We start from the raw sequence: 19724 nt of genomic DNA, 5'->3' as shown, positions 1-19724 counted from the left end.
AAGGATTGATTAGGGAAAAGAGGTGGACGTGAGAGCTCAAGGGAAGGGAACTTCCATTGACGAGCGACAACATACCGGGATAACTCTCTATTTCCTTATTCTCTTTTCTTATTCCATTAATTTTACATGATTAAAATGCGGATTCCTCTGTTTAATTCAGTTTGTATAGAGCTAAACTTTATAGGGGAGGCGAGAGAGTTTTATATAGTTTAAGTATGTTGACGGTATAATCTTAGTTTATTAGAGAGTTGCAGAAGGAAAAAGAGACCAACAAGGATTGGTTAGGGCAAAGAGGTGGACGTGAGAGCTCAAGGGAAGGGAACTTCCATTGACGAGCGACAACATACCGGGATAACTCTCTATTTCCTTATTCTCTTTTCTTATTCCATTAATTTTACATGATTAAAATGCGGATTCCTCAGTTTAATTCAGTTTGTATAGAGCTAAACTTTATAGGGGAGGCGAGAGAGTTTTATATAGTTTAAGTATGTTGACGGTATAATCTTAGTTTATTAGAGAGTTGCAGAAGGAAAAAGAGACCAACAAGGATTGGTTAGGGCAAAGAGGTGGACGTGAGAGCTCAAGGGAAGGGAACTTCCATTGACGAGCGACAACATACCGGGATAACTCTCTATTTCCTTATTCTCTTTTCTTATTCCATTAATTTTACATAATTGAGATGCGGATTCCTCTGTTTAATTCAGTTTGTATAGAGCTAAACTTTATAGGGGAGGCGAGAGAGTTTTATATAGTTTAAGTATGTTGACGGTATAATCTTAGTTTATTAGAGAGTTGTTGTTAATGATATACATGTGTGTTTAATTAGCTACTTTACATACATAGTTGTTCTCTTATTCGGGAGAAGAGAGGGAGCAATGAAATCCTCTTCAATACTTTAGTTCCATTGCAAGGAGACTTGAAGGGTAATAGAAAGGTTATGAATAATTTTTCTCCTAGAACCTTGTTAACAGAAATTACAAACGATTATGGAAATAATTACCATGCATCACCCTCGAAAGTGAGCTTGGGAATCTATCAAAAGGAACTAAAATCTACCACTAAACTCAACAACTTATCTATTCCCACTTTAATGTTACCCAAAAACTCACTTAATTTCTAGTGATAAAATTAACGAAAAGATAGATTCTCAGTGGAATCAATAATTTACTTATTACTTTGCTACTTGTGATAGTGTATATTTGCACTTATTCTTGTGAGTTTTACATTATTTTATAATATACATCCATAAACGACCAAGTTTTTGGCGTCGTTGCCTAGGAACCTAATTTGGTTATTTTACTTATTGTAGATTTTCATGAGTTGGAGCAAACAAGAAGCCATAGTAAACTGAATTTTCTACTGCTGTATTTACTGCTACAGAATTTTGTGTATGAACCGAACTACAGGTTTGGAATTTATTTTGGATCTTGAAATAGAGAGAACATTTAGACGAAGGTTGAGGGAGAAAAAGAAAATGACAGAACAAAATATACAGCAAATAGAACTTGGAGCCCAGCTAAATCGGGAGTTTGAAAATCCAGCGATGATGACTAATCAAGAGAGAATTACTGCCAATGTCATTCATTTAGTAGATGACAAAGAAAGAGCGATCTGAGCATATGCACACCCAGCTGTGGAAGAGCTAAATTCGTGCATTATTAGACACGAAATGCAAGCAACCATGTTTGAGCTAACGATCGTGATGTTTCAAATGTTGCAAACCATTGGGCAATGTCATGGACTACCGTTGGAAGATCCTCACCTACACAAAGTCATTTTTGGGAGTTAGTGACTCATTTTGATTCCAAGGAGTGGATAAAGACGTGATTAGACTGAACTTATTCCCTTATTCATTGAGGAATGGTGCTAAATCATGGTTGAATACCTTAGCATTGGGAACAAATGATTCTTGGAATAGTCTAGCAGAGAAATTTTTGATCAAGTATTTCCCATCCACTAGAAACGCACGGTTCAGAAATGAGATTGTTGCTTTTCAACAGTTTGAAGATAAGACACTAAGTGAAGCTTGGGAGAGATTTAAGGAGATGCTTAGAAAGTGTCCTCACCATGGACTACCTCATTGTATACAAATGGAGACTTTCTACAATGGATTAAATATTGGTACTAAACAAGTAGTTGATGTTTCCACCAATGGAGCTATTTTGTCAAAGACATACAATGAAGCATATGAGATTTTTAGAGAGAATAGCATCTAACAATTGTCAATGGGTCGAAGTGAGAAGCAATCCAGGAAAGAAGACGCGAGGAGTACTTGAAGTTGATGTTTTGTCTTCTATTAACGCTCAACTAGCTTCGGTGACTAATATTTTACAAAATCTAGCATTGGGGCAAGAATCCATGATCAAAGCACCAGTCCATACAACTGCTATAATTAATCAGGCAGCAGCCGAATCTTTTGTATATTGTGGAGAGAAACACACCTTTGATCAATGTCCAAGCAATCCGACCTCAATTTTTTATGTGGGGAATCAAGCTAGTCAAGGCAACCCGAAAAATAACCCCTTCTCAAATACTTATAATCCGGGATTGAGAAATCATTCAAACTTCTCATGGAAGGGACAAGGCTCATACAACTAACGAATTCCACCTAAAGAAAATTACCCTCCGGGTTTTGGATAACAAAATCAATTGGCTTATAGTTCTCAACAAGTCAACACCCAAGGGAAAGGAACTAGCTAAGCTCAATACACATCGGGAACATCTATTGAGAGCCTAATAAAGGAATATATGGCTAAAAATGAATTTGTGATACAAATTCAACAAGCCTCATTGCAAAATTTGGAAGTTCAAGTAGGTCAATTAGCAACTGAGTTACGAAATAGGCCCCTTGGGAAGCTGCCAATAGACACCGAAACACCAAAAAGAGAAGGCAAAGAGCAATGTCAAGCAATAGAGTTGAGAAGTGGAAAAAAAATACCCATGAGGGGAGAAAAAAGTGCAGAACAAGGTGATAGTCATTCCTAAGAAGCTGCTGATACATAGCAGAGAAATGAGGAAGCTGCTGTACAGAAAGAACATAGCAAGGATTATGCAGAAACTAAGGAGCCGCCTAAAATTCAAACAACCAGCAGCAGTGGACAAGAGAGCAGAACATACACATTAGCACCTCCTTTTCCATAAAGAATAAAAAGAAAGAAAGAGGAAGCCCATTTTGAGAAGTTTATGGATATTCCGAAGGAAATTCATGTAAACATACCACTATTGGAAGCTTTGAATCAATGCCAAATTATGTGAAATTCTTGAAGAATGTACTTACTAATCGAAGAAAGTTTGAAGAATTTAAGGTGGTGTCACTAAATGAAGAGTGTAGTGCAATATTGAAGAACAAGATCCCATTAAAGGAGAAAGACCCTGGGTCGTTCACCATTCCCGTATCAATTGGAGGAAAGGAGCTAGGAAGAGCATTATGTGACTTGGGAGCAAGCATCAACTTAATGCCTCTATCCATTTACAAGAAGTTGGGGATTGGAAAGGCTAGACCGACTACAGTTACCTTACAACTAGCTGATAGGTTCATCACTTATCCCAAAGGAAAGATTGAGGACATCTTAAATCAAGTTGATAAATTCATATTTCCTATAGATTTTATCATTTTAGATTATGAAGCTGATGATGATGTACCAATTATTTTGTGGAGGCCATTTTTAAAGACTGGAAGAACATTAGTAGATGTTTACAAAGGAACCATCACGTTAAGAATGGGTGACCAAAAAATTGAATTTAATATCAACAACAGTATGAAATATCCAGTAGTATATGAATTGACAGAACAACCAGTGACCGAGGAATAGGATGATGGGGAAAGTGAGCAGGAAGAAGACAACAGCTGGAATGACATAATAGAACAGTTAGCAGTTTTAGGTGAATTCAACAGAATTTTTAAGTCACTAGAATGTGAGGGAAGAAAGAGTTCACCGATGAAACCATCTATTGAGGAAGCACCGCAGTTGGACTTGAAACCACTACCTCCTAACCTTAAATATGCTTATTTAGGTGACAAGAAGACACTACTCATCATCATCATCTCAGCGACACTATCTTCGACTCAAGAGGATATGCTCCTAGAAACTGAAGAAGCACAAGGGGGCGATAGGTTGGACATTGACGGATATAAAAGGAATTATTCCTTCACTACGCATGCACATGATACAATTGGAGGAAGGAAAATTTAAATCCATTGAGCAACAAAGACGATTAAATCCCATGATGAAGGAGGTCATTAGAAAGGAGATTCTCAAATGGCTAGATGCTAGAATAATTTATCCAATTGCAAATAGCAGCTGGGTCAGTCCTATTCAATGTGTTTCGAAGAAATGAGGATAACAGTAATGGAAAATGAGAATAATGAGTTGATCCCCACTAGAGTAATGAATGGATGGAGAATTTGCATGGATTATAGAAGGCTAAACAAAGTGACACGTAAGGATCATTTTCCCTTACCATTCATTGATCAAATGCTTGATAGGCTTGTTGGAAAGTCCCATTATTACTTCTTGGATGGTTATTCGAGATACAATTAAATTACAATCAGTTCAGAAGATCAAGAGAAAACCATATTTACATGCCCATATGGAATTTTTGCCTTTAGACGAATGCCCTTTGGACTATGTAATGCTCCAACAACATTTCAACGTTGCATGATGGCCATTTTTACAGATATGGTAGAAACATTTATGGAGATATTCATGAATGACTTTTCGGTTTATGGAGAATCTTTTGAGACTTGTTTGTGCAATTTGAGGAAGGTTCTACAAAGATACAAAGAGAATAATCTTGTATTGAATTGGAAAAAATGTCATTTCATGGTCAATGAGGGAATGGTGCTAGGCCACAAGATCTCAAGAAGAGGAATAAAAGTTGATAGAGCCATGATAGAAGCTATCGAAAGATTGAATTCACCTACGTCAGTTAAAGGTATAAGAAGCTTTTTGGGCCATGTAGGCTTTTATAGGAGGTTTATTACAAATTTCTTCAAGATTGCAAAATCGTTGTGTAGTTTGTTGGAGACAAATAGAAAATTCGTTTTTGACAAACAATGCATGACTGCCTTTCAAGCATTAAAGACAGCGCTGACCACAGCTCCTATAATGTCAACACCCGATTGGGATTCACCATTTGAGTTATGTGTGATTCTAGTGGTCATGATGTGAGGGGCAATGTTAGGACAGAAAAAGGGAAAGTGTTTCATCCTATCTATTATGCAAGCAAAATGTTGAATGAGGCTCAAGTGAATTATACAACCACTGAAAAAGAATTGTTGGCTGTAGTATTCGTTGTTGAAAAATTTAGAGCTCATTTATTTGTAGCAAAGGTGAAAGTGCACCCTGACCACGCAACAATCAAGCACCTAATGATGAAACCAAATGCCATGCCAAGCCAAGAGTAATTAGATGGATTCTACTATTATAAGAGGTTGAGATAGAAATAGTGGACACGAAAGGAGCTAATAACCACGTAGTGGATCAGTTATCTAGAATGGAGAACATGGAAGAAAATGTCAATAACAAAAAATTGATGATGGATTTCCGGATGAACAACTGCTTGGCATAAACAGTAGTAGCAGAATGGCAGCAATTTCATGGTATGTAGAAATAGCAAATTTTTTGGCTTGTGCCATCATACCCGAAGAGAAAAATTATCAATAGAGGAAGAGGTTTTTCCATGAATCCAAAAGTTACATTTGAGATGAATCTTTTCTTTTTAAACAATGTGGAGATGGCATAGTGAGAAGATGTAGTCCAGACAACGAAATACCAACAATTCTTGAAAAATGTCATGCATCCCCATATGGAGGCCATTTTGGATGGCAAAGGACAGCAACCAAGGTATTTCAATTGGGTTTCTATTGGCCAACAATTTTTAATGATGCAAAATAATTTTGCAATGGTTGTGATCAATGTCAAAGGACGGTAAATATCAGTAAAAAAAATGAGCTACCCCTAAATTCAATTTTACAAGTGGAAATTTTTTATGTATGGGGCATTGACTTTATGGGACCATTTCTGCCATCTTATGAGAATTTATATATTCTAGTGGCTGTCGACTATGCGTCCAAGTGGGTGGAAGCAATAGTTTGTCCATCCAACTATTGAAAGACCACTCAAATTCTTAAAAAGAAACATATTCACTAGGTTTGGTGTACCAAGAGCATTAATTAGTGATGAGGAAACGCACTTTAGGAATAGATTGATGAATAGTTTTTTAAAAAGATACAATGTAAAACATAGAGTGGCAACACTTATCCTCCACAAACCAATAGACAAGCAGAGATCTCCAACATAGAAATTAAAAGTATGTTGGAAAAAGTTGTACAACCAAACAGGAAAGATTGATCGGTGAAACTTCATGATGCATTATTTGCATACATGATGTTGGAAATAAACTTAAATCAGAGAGAGAAAAAAAAGAAACCTAAACATAAATTAGAGAGAAAAGGAACTGTTATTATTAATTTTGTTTTTAAATTCAGTCAATGTCAAAGGCCATAATTATTTTAGGAAAGGAATAGTTTATGGGTGAGAAAACATGCTATAATTATGGCTATTTTTAGGGTGAGTAAAACTTATAAATAAGCTTTACTTTCTCAATGTAATATCGGAGAAAGTAGGGCAGAACAAGTAGAGCAAGAGTAGCATAATAGAGTGTAATAGAAAAAGTCTTTTGAGAATTCTTTGTCTCCTTGTCTCTCCCCTCTCGACACCCCCTTCAAAGTTTCGTGAGAGTTATCTAAACGAGTTAGTTTCAGAGCAAGTGTCTATTTTCTACTAGTTGGTATCAGAGCGACTTTTAATTTCAACAAATTGGTATTCAGAGAAAATTTATATTCTACACCGGACAGCCTTCAAAACTCCTCTAGGAATGTCTCCTTACAAGCTAGTTTTTGGGAAGGCATGCCATCTACCCCTAGAATTAGAGCATAAAGCATTTTGGGCATTAAAGAAGTTAAATTTTGACTATGCAACAGATGGAGACTTGAGGCGAACGCAACTAAATGAATTGGAGGAATTTAGACACCTAGCCTACGAAAATACTAAGATGTACAAAGAAAAAATAAAAATGTGGCATGACAACAAAATTAGGCCCAAGGAATTCTACAAAGAACAAAGAGTGTTGCTGTTCAACTAAAGGCTGATATTATTCCCTAGAAAATTAAATCCAAGATGGTCCGGTATGGTGTGATGGTGTCAATCCAAGATTTCTATTACATACCATATCTCAAGACCAACATATTGAGTATGGGACAACTCATAGAGAAAGGTTACTCGATATTCCTAAATGATCGCCTGCTACACCTAAAGGATAAGAAAGAGCGTTTGGTTGCTCGAGTCGAGATAGGAAGAAATCGAATGTACAAATTGAACTTAAGAAGCATACAAGAAAAATGTTTGAGAGTCGACATAGAAGACAAGACATCACTCTGGCATCTTCGTTTTGGTCACCTACATCATGGCGACCTAAAGGAGTTAGCGAAGAAGAATATGGTACATGGGCTACCAAACATGGACTTCGAAGGAAAATTTTGTGAAGAATGCATGCTTAGCAAGCACGCGAGAACCTCAATTCAAAATAAGGCTGAATTTTGGGCTAAACAACCTCTCAAGTTGATCCATACAAATATATGTGGACCAATTAACTAAGAGTCCTTCAACGAAAAGAGGTATTTTATTTCTTTTATCGATGATTACTCACGGAAAACTTGGGCTTATTTTCTGAAAGGGAAATCGGAGGCATTCGAGGTGTTTAAAAAGTTCAAAGTAATGGTGTAGAAGGAAACTGGTAGACACATTAAAGCTGTACGATTCGATAGAGGTGACGAGTACACTTTGACGACTTTCATGGAGTACTGCAAGGAGCAAGGCATAAGGCAATTTCTAACCGCACCGTACATGATAAGGCAACCCTAATCCTCAGCCCAACGATCCAAACTTTTGTGTTAGCAAGAACCCTTGAATCAAAGTAATTAACACCTTCTTATACGAAATTTGGATCAACCAAGAGATAAGACTAGAATTAGATTACCTCTTACGATCGAAGATCTAGAAGCAAGATTTGGAACCTTGTTCTAAATTGAGTCACTTCACAATCTAACTTGATAAAGGCTTGATTGAATGGCTCGGGTGCAATTCTACCACAAGAATTGCTTGAAACTTAGAAATGACAAATATGATGCTCAGATTTCTAAGGAAAACGTCTCAATTTGAGATATGAATTACATTCATCCACGAATCTGATTTTTACATAACATATTGTGGGTATTTATAGTCTTCCGAAAAAAGACGTTTGTGGCCGAGATTCAATCCCGATCCCCTTTAATCTCCACAAATGACGAAGTCAATTTTGACCAATTGACCATTGCAAAATGAAAACAAAAAAACAATAAAATCTTTCAACAAATGTTGATATGTTTGAGTGGCTAAATAAATAAACTTGAAATCTAGTAGGCTTCACTTGTGTAGGTTCAAACCGTGTTTTTTTAATGTACTTCAATGAATGTTTGTTGAATCTTCTTCCTTGGATAGTGTAATAGGCCAGTTGGAACATTTGGAATATCGTGATTCTTATCAGTAACACCCCTCAACAAAATGGTGTGGCCGAGAGAAAGAACCAGATCATTCTCGACATAGTTCGCTCAATGCTTAAGAGCAAAAGGATACCAAAGGAATTTTGGGCAGAAACCGTGCAATGTGCCATCTATGTACAGAATCGATGTTCACATGCAAAGTTAGATGATCAAACACCACAAGAGGCTTGGAGAGGACAAAAGCCTATAATTTCTCATCTCAAGGTGTTTGGTAGTGTGGCTTATGCTCACATACCGAACCAACAAAGAACGAACCTCGAAGACAAAAGAAAAAGGTATATCTTTATTGGATATGATGGGAAGACAAAAGGATACAAACTATTTGACCCGATTAGCAAGATGGTGATAGTGAGTCACGATGTGCGAGTAAATGAAGCAAGCAAATGGGACTGGAACAATTCGACGGAAGTCAACATCGAAGTTGGAGAGTCATCAGTTGCTGTGCCAACAAGTGCACCAACAGACTCAGAAATTTTTGATGATGAAGATGAACCACGACAACCCAAAATGTGAAGTTTGCGAGATTTGTATAACTCAATAGAGGAGGTACACCTTGTATGTCTTCTGGCAGATACTGAAAATATCAGCTTTGAAGAGGCTGTGCGACACATGATGTGGCAAACTGCCATGACTCAATAGAGGAGGTACACCTTGTATGTCTTCTGGCAGATACTGAAAATATCAGCTTTGAAGTGGCAAACTGCCATGGATGAGGAGATTAAAGCGATCCATCGCAACAACACATGGGATGTGACAGAATTATCGGAAGGAAGTCAGCCCATAAGTGTGAAGTGGATATTCAAGAAAAAGATGAATGCTCAAGGCGAGATTGAGCGGTACAAAACACGACTTGTTGCAAAGGGATACAAGCAAAAGGCAGGAATCGACTATGACAAACTGTTTGTTCCCGTCGCTAGAATGGAGACAATCCGATTGATTATTTATCAAGCAGCCCAATTCAAATGGCCGATTTTTCAAATGGATGTCAAATCAGCATTCTTGAATGGTGTGCTTGAAGAAGAAGTATATCTCGAACAATCTCCTGGGTACGTGAAAATTAGAGAAGACAAGAAGGTACTAAAACTGAAGAAGGTGCTTTACAAGTTGAAACAAGCAGCGCGAGCATGGAATACTCGTATCGACACATACTTCAAGGAGAACGGGTACAAGCAATGTCCCCACGAACATTCACTTTATACAAAGAAGAGTGCAGGTAATGTGATACTTGTCTCTCTTTATGTCGATGACCTCATTTTCTCAGGCAACAATGATGAAATGAAAGAAGAATTCAAAAGCACAATGATGTGAGAATTTGAGATGACGGACTTGGGCTTATTGAAATTTTTCCTTGGTTTGGAGGTTAAACAAGGAGAAACAAGTATTTTATATCACATGAGAAATATGCAAAGGAAATTTTAAAGAAGTACACGATGGAAAATTGCAACCGGTATCAACACCAATGGAACCAGGTGCAAAGCTCTCAAAGTACGATGAAGGAGAACGAGTAGATGCAAACATGTACTGAAGCCTGGTGGGAAGCCTTCGCTATCTTACATGCACAAGGCCAGATCTTTTATTAAGTGTCGGCATAATAAGTCAGTTCATGGAGGAGCCAATTTATTCACATTGAAAGGCGTTGAAGCGAGTCCTACGATACGTCCAAGGAACATTATCATTTGGGATATTCTACTCAAGAACAGAAGATTATATGTTAGTTGGTTACTCTAACAGTGATTGGTGCGGAGACATAGACAATCGGAAAAGTACATCGGGTTATGTATTCTTCATGGGCAACACAACTTTTACTTGGCTTTCAAAGAAACAACCAATCGTGACACTTTCGACGTGTGAAGCTGAGTATGTAGTTGCATCTTGGTGTGTGCGCCACACAATATGGCTTAGAAATTTGTTGAGTGAGATGGAGCTAAAGCAACGAAGTGCAACCATAATAAAAGTTGACAACAAATCAGTAATTGAGTTGGCCAAGAACCCAGTGAACTATGAAAGAAGCAAACACATTGACGTTCGATTTTATTTTATCTGAGATCATGTGAAGGAAGTAAACGTGGAATTGCTGCATGTGGCAAGTTAGAATCAAGTTGCGGACATCTTTACAAAACCGCTACCGAAAGTACTACTCAACAAATACAAGAAGATGATTGACATGACAGATGATAGGAGAAGTTTATGGGGGAGTTTTGTTGGAAATAAACTTAAACGAGAGAGAAAAAAAAAAGAACCATAAACTTAAATGATAGAGATAAATAGCTGTTCTTATTAATTTTGTTTTTAAATTAAGTCAAAAAGTCATAATTATTTTAGGAAAGGAATAGTTTATAAGTGAGAAAACGTGGTAAGAAAATGTGGGATAGTTATGACCATTTTTAGGGTTAGGAAAACTTATAAATAGGACTTTACTCTTCTCAATGTAATATAAGAAAAAGTAGAGCAGAACCAGTAGAGCAAAAGAAGCAGAATAGAAAGTGTAATAGAAAAAGGCTTTTTGAGAATTCTTTATCTCCTTGTCTCTCCCCTCTCGACACCCCCTTTAAGCGTCTATTTTCTACAAGTTGGTATCGGAGCGGCTTTTAATTTCAACAAATTGGTATTAGAGAAAATTTATATTCTACACCGAACAGCCTTCAAAACTCCTTTAGGAATGTCTCCTTACAAGCTAGTTTTTGGGAAGGCATGCCATCTACCCCTAGAATTGGAGCATAAAGCATTTTGGGCATTAAAGAAGTTAAATTTTGACTATGCAACACATGGAGACTTGAGGCGAACGCAACTAAATGAGTTGGAGGAATTTAGGCACCTAGCCTACGAAAATGCTAAGATGTATAAAGAAAAAAATAAAAATGTGGCATGACAACAAAATTAGGCCCAAGGAATTCTACAAAAAACAAAGAGTGTTGCTATTCAACTAAAGGCTGAAATTATTCCCTAGAAAATTAAAACCAAGATGGTCCGGTCCGTTTATATAGTTGAAGAAGTCACTCCTTATAGGGCAATAACAATAAAACATGGAGATGAAAGGAGACCTTTCATAGTGAATGGACAAAGACTCAAGCCGTATTTAGGTGGAGAAGTAAAAAGAGGTCTTGCCTCTTTGAGCTTAAAAAGTTGAAAAATAAAACATTTTGTGGCAAAGGAAGGTTACAAAGAACGGTAACAGGTAACAAACTCCCGGGAAACCAATTTAGTTTTCCTTCTCCTTTTATTTATGCACTTATAATAATTTTTAAATAGTTATCTTCACTTACCTTAGAATGATAGTTTTTTTTAGATTTTATTTTACTTTTTATCATGAATGACTCCATGCCCCAAGGAAGTAGCCAATGTTTGTAGATGAATTAAGAGGAGTTTGATGTGATTAAAAAGACTAATTTCAACATAGTAAGGAGGCTAATTACACTTGGTACATACTAGAATACCGTGTTCTCCCTCATTTGCATGAATTTGATCTAATTGTTGTGCACTTTCTCTCGAAACTTCAAGTCAAAGCACCAATACAAAAGATAACAATAATCTCTTGTTAAACAAGAAAAGGAAAAGTTGATAACAATGTGGTGTCAAAAAAAAAAAAAAAAAAAAAAACAATTGACAGCAATCTGTTGTAAAACAAAAAGAGAAAAAAATACAACAATTTAGTGAAAAAAAAAATTATTACAACAGCATGTTATAAAAAAAAGTACCAGCCAAGAAGAATTATTATTACAACAGCCTACTGTTAAAAAAAAATAGCAGCCTACTGTCATGAAATGACAGCAGCTTGGTCAAGCTGCTATGAAAAACATAGCAGATTGCGGTTTAAAAAAAAAATTATTATTATTATTATACCAGCTTGTTATCAAGAAATGACAGTATGAAAAATACAGTAGTCTGCCTTTTTTTTGTTTAAAAAAATTACTTTCTTACCAACATCATGGCACATGCATCATCTTTTGTTTTATATAGAAGCTACTTCCACAAAAGAGATAACCCAACGTTGCGAATTCACCTTCACACTTACAAGCAATTAAAGATAAAAATTCAGCTTGCAACTGGCAATCATTGCACCGAGAAAAGAGGCAAAAAAGCGGTGCGAGGGAAGGAAGAAGTGCAGCACGATGAATTACAAGAAATAAATCGAGATCTCTTCCTAAATGGCACCGGTTTGAAATAAAGAGAAAGTGGCAAGAACAAAATGGAGACCTTCCCAATACAAAAAGAAATAATTGCAAACGAGGAGGCGTACAACATGTATGAGCTCCTCAAGTCAAGAGTAGTGTTGGTAGAAAGAAGGTTCCCAGCATTCTACCTTATATTTTTGGAATCCTTTCTTAACGCCATCAACGATCTAGGGTGGGAGATGTTCTGTCATCATAGGGAACAAGCTATAGTGCCGATAGTGAAGGAGTTTTACGCACATATTGATCAAGTGGAAAGGTACACAACATTAGTGAGAGGAAAAATAGTTGATTGGAGCCCTAAAGCCATCAACCAACTATTTCACCTACAATCTTTTGAGCACGCCACCTTCAACGAAATGGTAAGCAAAAGATGGTAGCTATAGAAGGAACACGGTGGCAGTTCTCGAGAGGAGAAGCAAGGACTATAATAGCAGCAGACCTCAACCCAGAAGCAAAAGTTTGGGCTACCTTCATAAAGACCAACCTACTACCCATTATACACGATACTACATTGTTAGCTGATAAAGTTTTACTGGTTTATGCAATCATAATGAATTTGAGCATCGATGTGGGCAAGACTGTCAAATGTGCAAGTAAGAAAGTGGGGAGGCTGTTTTTTCCATAGCTGATAACCATGATGTGTCTGGAGGTTGTAGTCTCTTTTGCTGAGGAAGAAGAAAAACTTGAGGAAAGAAATCTGATGGATTACATAGAAACCCAAAGGGATAGTGCTAGAAGTGGTAAGAGGAGGGACAATTGAGCAACAGACGATATGGATCAAATGCTGAAATAGCAAGAGACTTTACTTAGCTGGTGCGAAAACAGTGAAGGGAGTATTGGTCCTATGTCAAAAAGAGGGATGAGGAAATACATAAAACCTTAAGGACCAAGTCCAAAAATTCAGCATTCCTGAGTTTTCTAGATGAGATTTTTAAAGAGTGGAGCGGTAAAGAATCAAGGGAATTCTCTTATCACACTCTTTATAACCTTGCTGTCTTATTTAGAAGTACCTTATGTTGTGTTTGCTTTTGTTGTGTTGACTGCATATAATTTTGAATCATGCACATGCATGCACACTAGAAAGCATGAATTTTGTTTTAGCATAAAGTTTTAGGAAGGGTAATAGATCTTGCATTGTTTCATATATAGTCATGATCTTTTGTGCAAGAACTAGGGATATATTGTCAAATGTTTTAATAGGATAAATAAAATAATAAAGTGAGTGGTGTGTTTCTCTAAGAGAACAAAAGAGGTTACGGAAATTACAGCTTAAATGGAATGTAGTATTCATCAAAGTTGAGGATCCAATCTATCATAATCTACCTTAATCAGAAAGAATTCCCATAATTCACCCAACCTTTAGACCATTTTCCCAACAAAAACAATAACCAAGAGCATCTGCATCTCAATCTACTTTCAAGAATGATTCCACACCCACACTAATGCTCATTGAGGACAATGGCTAGTTTAAGTTTGGGGTATTAAAGTAATTTCATGGCCCCATACAAAATACAAAGCAAAAATAAAAAAAAACGAAAAAAAAAATCCATACCAGAGACTACTCCTCTTCAACCTAAAGCTTGAACTCTCAATGCTAAAAAAGTGGAAAGCAAATAAATTGTCTCAATTGCTCGTTATTAGGCAATCTGCATCAGCAATGGAGGCGTCTGAATCGAAGGTAATTGGGATGTAAATAAAAAAACATAGAGAAAGCTATTCTTACTGTTAAGTGAGTTGCATTACAAATGTGGCCACACTGAAAACTATAGGCTGCTAGCAAGAGAGTCGAGCTAAGGGAGAATGAGTGTTAGCCTATATAGTCATCCCTTAAAGACTTAGGTGATTTGCACAACAAGTGGAGGCACCCATAGAATAGGGGATGACTTGAAAGATTCTTGGGAGAAAAAAAATGTTGTGATAAGAGAAAGTTAATGAAATAAATTATGAAGCCAAGTCACAAAAGCGAAGGTAAAAGGAATGGTAATCATTTTAGAAGTGTTTTTGGGGGAATACGGTGGATGTGAGGAATGTGTCATTTTTCTTGTAAGATTTGGTTATAAGTGTAGGGTGAAATGTAGGGAAAAACTGAGTTGAGGAAGGAAAATAAGGAATGTGATCTAAATCATGCTTTTTACTCTACAAACATAAATATAAATAGAAGAAAAATTTTGTTAATGAGAAAAAAAAAAAGGAGAATGGAGAGAATGATTGCTCAAGGATAAGCAATCTGTTAAGTTTGGGGGTGTGATAACTCTCCAAAATAGAGTTATATTAAGTCTTTTTATACTTAATTTTGCTCTCATACTTACTATTTTGTCATTAATTGCTCCATTTATTCTAATTAGTATACATGAAATAGTCAATTGTGGTTTAATATGAAAAGAAGTTCAATTTGCATAAATCGAGCTTAATTATATACTTAATTGAGTTATTTGGTAAAATTTCAGAACATTCACGTTGAACCATGATGCGGTAGCAAATCTAGAAACAACACTACTTCATTTGGAAATAAATTGCTTACTCTAATGAGCAACTCAGAACGTAAACTTTTCGGGGATGACATGAAAATTTTAATCTACATCAGCAGTCCATGTAGGTCATTGACTACCAAATTAGAAACATCCTAGGTGGACAATTTTATCCTTTCTCAGCGGTAAATAAGAAGAAACAACCATTATAAAAGGAAAAGGATACCTAAAAAAGGGGAGCCACGTTTTGGGAGAAAAATTGGATTAGATAGCAGCAGCCTCTGCTACATGAACTGCTGTGAAATCAGAGAAGAAGAAGAGAACTTTAATCCAGCAACTGTTGACAACAGAAGGAAAAGGAGATCAACAAGGATTGATTAGGGCAAAGAGGTGGACGTGAGAGCTCAAGGGAAGGGAATTTCCATTGACAAACGACAACAGACCGGGATAACTCTCTATTTCCTTATTCTCTTTTCTTATTCCATCAGTTTTACATGATTGAGATGCAGATTCCTCTGTTTAATTCAATTTGTATGGAGAGCTAAACTTTATAGGGGAGGCGAGAGAATTTTATATAGTTTAAGTATGTTGACGGTATGATCTTAGTTTATTAAAGACTTGTTGTTAATGATTTACATGTGTGTTTAATTAGCTATTTTACATACATAGTTATTCTCTTATTCGAGAGAATAGAGGGAGCAATGAAATCGTTTTAAATACTTTTTCCATTGCAAGGGGACTTAAAGGGTAGTAGAAGAAGGGTTATGAATAATTCTTCTCCTAGAGCCTTGTTAATAGAAATTACAAACGATTATGGAAATAATCACCATGCATGACTCTTGAAAATGGGCTTGGGAATTTATTAAAAAGAACTAAAATCTACCACTAAACTCAACAACTTATCTATTTAATCTCTCTTTGTCGAACCTTCCTGATTTTCTCATTATTTTTTGTTATTCGACAAGAGTGACACACTACATTAATTTTGTTTAATTAGTCAAAATTACCAACACCCACTTGAATGTTACCCAAAAACTCACTTAATTTCCAACGATAAAATTAACCAAAAAATAGGTTCTCTGTGGAATCCATAATTTACTTATTACTTGGGATAGTTTATGCTTGCACTTATTCTTGTGAGTTGTACATCATTTTATTATATACATCCACAAGCGATCATTAACCAACAACTTTGAGAATGTTGTATGTGCGATAGAAGAGTCAAAGGACCTAACGACGTTCATAGTCGACGAGCTCACTAGTTCTCTCGAGGCACACGAGCAACGTAAAAAGAAAGAGGAAACACTTGATCAAACACTTCAAACCAAGACGTCAATCAAAGATAAAAAGACACGCTATTCTCAAAATTTTCAAGGTAGAGGTCGTGGTCGTGGAAGTTGTGGATATAGTCGCGGTGGTCAAGGCAGTAGTCATGAAGGATACTATAAGGAGAAGGGACACTCGAGCCAAGGAAATTGGCGTGGAAGAGGATGTAGTCGAGGAAGAGGCGACCGATCAATTTATTCCAACATTCAGTGCTACAAATATCACAAATATGGTCACTATGTGAATGATTGTAACTCCGACAAATGTCATAATTATGGTAGAGTGGGCCATTTTGCAAAAGATTGTTGAGCCGATAAAAAGATGGAAGGAACAACCAACCTAGCCTTGGAAGACGTAACAAATGAAGGTCTTCTCTTGATGACTCAAAATGAAGACAACATCAACAACGACACTCTGTGGTACCTCGACTCAGGGGCAAGCAACCATATGTGTGGTCACGAGTACCTATTCAAAGAGATGCAAAAGATTGAAATGGTCATGTGTCGTTTGGAGATGCGTCAAATGTGGAGGTCAAAGGTTGAGGTACGATACATTTCTTGCAAAAGGATGGTTTAATGAGATCAATCAAAGATGTTTATTACGTACCAAACCTCAAGACCAACATATTGAGTATGGGACAACTCACAAAGAAAGGTTACTCGATATTCTTAAAAGACCGCCTGCTACACTTGAAGGACAAACAAGGACGTTTGGCTGCTCGAGTCGAGATAGAAAGAAATTGGATGTACAAACTGAATTTAAGAAGCATACAAGAAAATTGTTTACGAGTCGACGTAGAAGACAAGGCATCATTGTGGCATCTCCGCTTTGGTCACCTACATCATGGCGGCCTAAAAGAGTTAGCAAAGAAGAATATGGTGAATGGGCTACTCAACATGGACTACGAACGAAAATTTTGTGAAGAATGCATGCTCAACAAGCATGCGAGAACCTCAATTCAAAATAAGGCTGAATTTTGGACTAAACAATCTCTCGAGTTGATTCAAACAGATATATGTGGACCAATTACCCCCAAGTCTTTCAGCGGTAAAAGCTATTTAATTTCCTTTATCGATGATTACTCACGGAAAACTTGGGTTTACTTTTTGAAAGAAAAATTCAAGGCATTCGAATTGTTCAAAAAGTTCAAAGTGATGGTGGAGAAGGCAACTAGTAGACACATCAAAACGTACGATCCGATAAAGGTGGCAAGTATACTGCGACAACTTTCATGGAGTATTGCGAGGAGTAAGGTATAAGGCGATTTCTAGCCACACCGTACACCCCTCAACAAAATGATGTACCCGAGAAAAAAACTGGACCATTCTCGACATGGTTCGCTCAATGCTCAAGAGCAAAAGGATGCCAAAGGAATTTTGGGTAGAAGTCGTGCAATGTGCCATCTATGAGCAAAATTGATGTCCACATGCGAAGTTGGATGATCAAACACCGCAAGAGGCTTGGAGCAGACAAAAGCCTATAGGTTCTCATCTTAAAGTGTTCGATAGTATGACTTATGCTCACGTACCAAATCAACAAAGAACGAAGCTTGAAGACAAAAGCAAATGGTATATTTCTATTGGGTATGATGAGAAAAAAAAGGATACAAGCTACTTGACCTGATAAGCAAGACGGTGATGGTGAGTTGTGATGTGCGAGTAAATGAAGCAAGCGAATGGGACAGGAACAATTTGACGGAAGTCAATATCAAAGTTGGAGAATCATTAGTTGTTGCACCAACAAGTATACCATCAAACAAAGAAATTTTCGATGTTGAAGATGAACCACGACAACCCAAAATGCGAAGTTTGTGAGACTTGTATGATTCAACAAATGAGGTACACCTTATATGTCTTCTAGCCGATGCTGAAAATATCAACTTTGAAGAGGTAGTGTGAGACAAGAAGTTGCAACTGCCATGGATGAGAAGATTAAAGCAATTCATCGCAACAATACAAGGGAGTTAACAGAATTACCGGAAGGAAGTCAGCTCATTGGTGTGAAGTGGGTGTTCAAGAAAAAGATGAATGCTCAAGGCATGATAGAGCAGTACAAGGCGCGATTTGTTGCGAAGGGATATAAGTAAAAGATGGGAATCGACTATGACAAAGTGTTTGCTCTCATTGCAAGAATGGAGACAGTCTAATTGCTCATTTCTCAAGCGGCTCAATTCAAATGGCCGATTTTTCAAATGGATATCAAGTCAGCATTCTTGAATGGTGTGCTTGAAAAAGAAGTCTACTTCGAACAACCACCCGGGTACATGAAAATTGGACAAGAGAAAAAGGTACTAAAACTGAGTTTTTCCTTGGTTTGAAGGTTAAACAAGGAGAGACGGGTATTTTTATATCACAGGAGACATATGCAAAGGAGATCTTGAAGAAGTACAAGATAGAAAATTGCAACCCGGTATCAATACCAATGGAACTAGGTACAAAACTCTCAAAGTACGATGAAGAAGAACGAGTAGATGCAAATAGGTACTGAAGTCTGGTAGGAAGCCTTCGCTATCTTACATGCACAAGGCTAGATCTTTCATTAAGTGTCGGCATTATAAGCCTGTTCACGGAGGAGCTGATTTATTCACATTGGAAGGCGTTGAAGCGAGTCCTACGGTACATCCAAGGAACGGTGTCACTTGGGTTATTCTACTCGAAAACAGAAGTGTAACGACCGCTCTCCAATGCATCGAATCACAAATCGCTACGTGGACTCTTGATAAAAATCCTTACAACATTTTCATTTATAAAATGGGAGACACAATAAAATTAAAGTTACCTGATAAGCATTAAAATTCCAAATAGTTCCAAAACATAATGGGATTCGCGGAAACACACTAAAAGAAAATCAGTTAAATAATAACATAAGTTTTCCCAAAATAAACATCAAAATGATATTAAAAAGACATGGACAAAGAGGACTCAATCTAAGGATCTCCACTGCAGCCGCACGACTCCACACATTCCCTCCATCGACATCGGTCTACTTAACACCTGAAAAATAGCAACAACATGGGATGAGTATAAAAATACTCAGTAAACAACCTACTTGTAGGCTCTTATCGAACTCAATTCTATTCACCGAAAACTTTGGCTATATGCTCGAATCTATCTCTAACAAAGTCTACTATGGTCTCAAAAGAAGACCCCATGGATT

The 19724-nt window shown here is 36.9% G+C and overlaps 1 protein-coding gene and 1 non-coding gene across 2 annotated transcripts; one reads left to right on the top strand and one right to left on the bottom strand.

The window, feature by feature from the left end:
- Positions 1-1968: 1968 nt before the first annotated feature.
- LOC111469361 lies at positions 1969-2074 on the bottom strand. Its single transcript, XR_002714863.1, has one exon. It is a non-coding gene; the product is annotated as a Plant small nucleolar RNA R71 (small nucleolar RNA).
- A 1165-nt stretch (positions 2075-3239) lies between these two features.
- On the top strand, positions 3240-3812 carry LOC111469262. Its single transcript, XM_023114482.1, has one exon. The coding sequence runs from the start codon at positions 3240-3242 to the stop codon at positions 3810-3812; it is 573 nt and encodes a 190-aa protein (XP_022970250.1).
- The last annotated feature ends 15912 nt before the right edge of the window (positions 3813-19724 follow it).

This window comes from Cucurbita maxima, unplaced genomic scaffold, assembly GCF_002738345.1.
Source record: "Cucurbita maxima cultivar Rimu unplaced genomic scaffold, Cmax_1.0 Cma_Scf00039, whole genome shotgun sequence".
Taxonomy (NCBI): domain Eukaryota; kingdom Viridiplantae; phylum Streptophyta; class Magnoliopsida; order Cucurbitales; family Cucurbitaceae; genus Cucurbita; species Cucurbita maxima.
This window is presented reverse-complemented; position numbering and strand designations above follow the sequence as displayed.